This window comes from Tachysurus fulvidraco, chromosome 25, assembly GCF_022655615.1.
Source record: "Tachysurus fulvidraco isolate hzauxx_2018 chromosome 25, HZAU_PFXX_2.0, whole genome shotgun sequence".
In the NCBI taxonomy this organism is placed as follows: Eukaryota; Metazoa; Chordata; class Actinopteri; order Siluriformes; family Bagridae; genus Tachysurus; species Tachysurus fulvidraco.
The window spans coordinates 7743379-7747351 of record NC_062542.1 but is presented as its reverse complement, the minus strand read 5'-3'; the positions used below and the strand labels follow the sequence as shown (position 1 = coordinate 7747351).

The window sequence follows — 3973 nt, the reverse complement described above, 5'->3', positions numbered from 1 at the left end:
ACCATAGTGTAATATAAATTAAAATGGAACATTATATGATATATTGCATTCAGAAAGTACTCAGACCTCTCCATGTTTCCTAATATTTTGTTCTGTTATACCCTTATTCTGAAACTAAATACATTTAATAAGTATCCAGAAATACACCATAGCAAAAAAGTATAGGATTTCACATATGATTGTGATAAATGTAACATAAGTATATGCTTTATAACTGTTTCATGTTTCTCTCCATTCTGCCTCCAAGACCCCCCCTATGGGTGAACATCACCACTGTGTTATGCTGCCAATATTGTACTTCCTTGACAGGATGCAACTGGCCAGATGATCAGCAGTGCCTTGTTTCCTCCAGATGTACATGTTATGTTAAAAATTCAAGCTAATCAGATCATGGAATTTTGATATTGGATCTTCAAAGATGGAAAAAAAAGCCCAGATCTGTGCCTCAACAGAATCTTGCCTCTAAGGTGTTTACAGACAATTGTCTATTTTTGAACTGACTGTTAATGAAGATTTAGAAAAATCAATGAGAATCACATGTACCTAAGCTACAGTATATTATAAGCACCACAGATAATACCTACTTAAATATCTTATTACAAAACCTCATAAAAGCCTGCTTTCTGAGATCGGTCCATTCTAGAGTATGACGGTAATGTTCTAAAAATGACTGAAAAATCAAGGAATCTGTATACTTCCTGAACGCACTGCATCTTTACATTATAATGGTAAGCCAGCCATTGACAGCTGCAAAATAGGAGCAATAATCCTCCAACATCAAATCACCTTTTAAAACTTGACACTCAAGGCCACTACACAATGATGGGTATCAAATTCCACTGTCTGTACACTGCATCAGGCAGAAAAGTCACGGTTCATTCTATTTGCCATTTATGATTTAGGAGTTTAACAGGTAGGTGTAGAAATTTGTTCATTAATTCATTCATTTATTCCTGAGCTACTGGCTCTACTCTTTGTTAATTAAAAGAATCACACATGAATTTATTTCCACTTTGCACCTTGACACTGATAGTACAGTTGACACTGACATATTAATACCCACTGTATCGAAATACTTTTTAGCTAAAGGGTCTGGTGTCTATTTTTGTTTTTTATCTGCAAAGTAATGAACTGATAGTTTCTGAATGTGAATAATATGTTACCTTTAACTACATATGGTTACCACTGATTCTATCTTTATGTACAGTATAAAAAAATAAATATCATACATCACCAGCTGTGAACACCAAAAACATCAAGTCAGAAATAGTCATGGCAGAGTCACTAAAAGCTTGGGACTTTAAGTCAAGTAAGTAGCTTTAAGTCATATATTTACCAATAAACCCATACCTAACCAAGAACCAACAAGAAAAGTCTGCACTGGAAGTTGTACAAATGCTTGAGATTCAGTTTAGAATTCATTATATATGTTCTTTATAGAACCAAAACATTTCACACAATGGATAGCATGTGTTACTACATAATACTTAATGCTTTAAAAAGGCATTAAGTACTTAGACTTAAGCATTAACTGCACACCCTTGTAACCTTAGATGCTTTGTCCAGCTTGTAACAAAAAATGCATGTGGAAATTGCTGTATTGTGAATGTCAGCACTGTAGAGTACACGGAAAGATTAGTATTGTAGAATACTACTTACTTACAGAACTACAGTACTACTAAACAAACCTTTAAATGAATAATTATACAATTCAATAATGTTTTATGGAAGTAATTCAAACAAAATTTAAAAAGAACATAACATGCATACTGTAGAATTAGCCTTCTGTTGAATGAAACCTCTTCTCAGTGTCATGAAACAAATGACTAATGACTCATTTGTTATGAAACTAAATTGTTTAATTAAATCCAGCAAAAATGTATCATATACATTAGAGCAAAGTAGGTGTTTGGAAAAACAAAATCAAATATTTATTTAAGTTCAAATTTTATAGTGCATATTTTGCCCCATGTTAATGGCTGAGTTAATCATGATTAAAAATAAGTTGAATGAGAAAACTATCACAATCAGTCATCTTGTATACAAACTGTATATAGGTAAAGCATTGTATAAGATGGGTTTAATTAAAACCTTTTAAGAAAATGTGGTTTTACTCTTGAACCATAAACAAAAGCCACAAACATGTGAGTCACAGCAATAGTCCATTAAAACCTTAAAACCACCTAAAAAAGATGTTTCATTCTTTTTACAGTCATAATTAAAAGCATTTGTCTTACCACGGAAGAAGCTTTTGACCCGAAGGTAACTGACACTAAGACGCAGCACAGAAAGCTTGTCCAGTTTGGAGATGATCTCCGGCGGGAAAGGAAGCAGACTGGCAAGCCGATCTAGTTCTGCGTTCAACCGGTCTCTGTGCCGCTTTGATGGGTTGGACTTCTCGCTCACAGGTGCAGGTTTTCTGCTAGACAAAATAAAATGCTATTTAATATAGTCAATTTATATCAGTTTTATATTAAAAATAGTTCCATGATTTTCAGGAATTTGTGTAGTGACCCTACAACAGGTGCAAGATCTTCAAACACATTATAATTATAGATTGTATATAACTATACACTGTAACTGCTATATACACAACTATATTAAAGTAACGGCAAAATAATTGTATCACTGTATATTACTTTGATAATACATCACATATAGACAGATATAACCAACAGAGTAGATCCCACACTCCTTTAGGACAAGCCGACTGACAGTAAAACATACTGTATATAGACTAACCCAGATCCAAGGTTGATCAGAATTTAGCCTAAATATCTATAAATAGCAAAAATAAATAAAAAAATAAAAAATAAAACAAGACAATGAAATACTTAACTGCTTCTGTATGGGCTTCCTCCGTTTCCGACCTGCATACATGCAGTCTCCTGGTGGTATCATCTCGTGCTCGGTCCAGAGAAAAGCTGTGCTAGAAGAATGATATCCAGAAGTTTTCATCTACCAAAAGTTAGTTGTTACATGTCAGCAAAGAAACTATTCTAAATAGAATATAAATAATATAAATATAATAAATAAGTACAACATCAATATTATGTGTCGGTCATGTTATTCATGCTGCAAGCTGATCTTCTAAAGTGTGCGTAAAAGTGTGGAAAACATGTGTTCCTTATGATATGTCACCATCCATCCATCCATTCACGGTCAAGACGTTTAAACACAAGCCAACATGCTTTAAATGCTCTGAAAAGCATCAATATATAAACAATATATAAATCTTGTAAAATAAATGACTTACATCTGGTTTAATACTTACATAGATAGTCGGTCAGCTCCCAGATATGAGAAGTACCACTCAGAGAATTATTATATCAGTTATACAGTATATGGCATTTAACATTATTCATGTTCAGTTATTCAATGAGGATAAAGTCCATCAGTTTGTAAAGATCTATGCAGATGACTGCTTTATAACCGACTTTACTTTCTCGCGTTTCAGGTGGCGAATTCCTCTGAATGACAAGCTGCTTCCTTCGCACGCAATGCTGAGCCACACACACACACGCACACACACCGACACAAACACGCGCACGCGCACACACACACACACACACACACTGACACACACGCGCGCGCGCGCGCACACACACACACACACACACACTGACACACACGCGCGCGCGCGCACACACAAACACACACACACACGCTCACACACAGACACACGCGCACGCGCGCGCGCGCACACACACACACACACACACAAACACACACACACACACACGCGCGCTCACTCCCTGTTACTCTCTCTCTCTCTCTCTCTCTCTCTCTCTCCCTCTTTCTCTCCCACTTTCTCTCATGCTGACGTCGTTCAAGAAATAAATTTAAATTTTAAGGAAAAGAAATGATTTTTCGAAATCTTTAAACACAAGCTAATTCTAACCCTAACTCATACGGGTATAACTTCACATTATAAGTTTTTTACACCCAAGGACTCCATGCTTTGGTTACAATA

The 3973-nt window shown here is 35.5% G+C and overlaps 1 protein-coding gene across 6 annotated transcripts in view; it reads right to left on the bottom strand.

The window, feature by feature from the left end:
* LOC113659608 overlaps positions 1-3558 on the bottom strand; it is a 20031-nt gene extending 16473 nt beyond the window's left edge. The window contains exons 1-3 of one of the 6 annotated variants that reach the window (XM_047808350.1): positions 3275-3558; positions 2840-2958; positions 2238-2422 (exon numbers count right to left, since the gene is read on the bottom strand). In XM_047808350.1, the coding sequence (XP_047664306.1) occupies positions 2238-2422; positions 2840-2958 (304 nt within the window). In that variant the 5' untranslated portion in view covers positions 3275-3558. The remainder of the gene's footprint in view (positions 1-2237; positions 2423-2839; positions 2959-3274) is intronic. The other 5 variants (XM_047808352.1, XM_047808353.1, XM_047808354.1 and 2 more) reach the window with 5 other exon arrangements.
* Between the last annotated feature and the right edge of the window lie 415 nt (positions 3559-3973).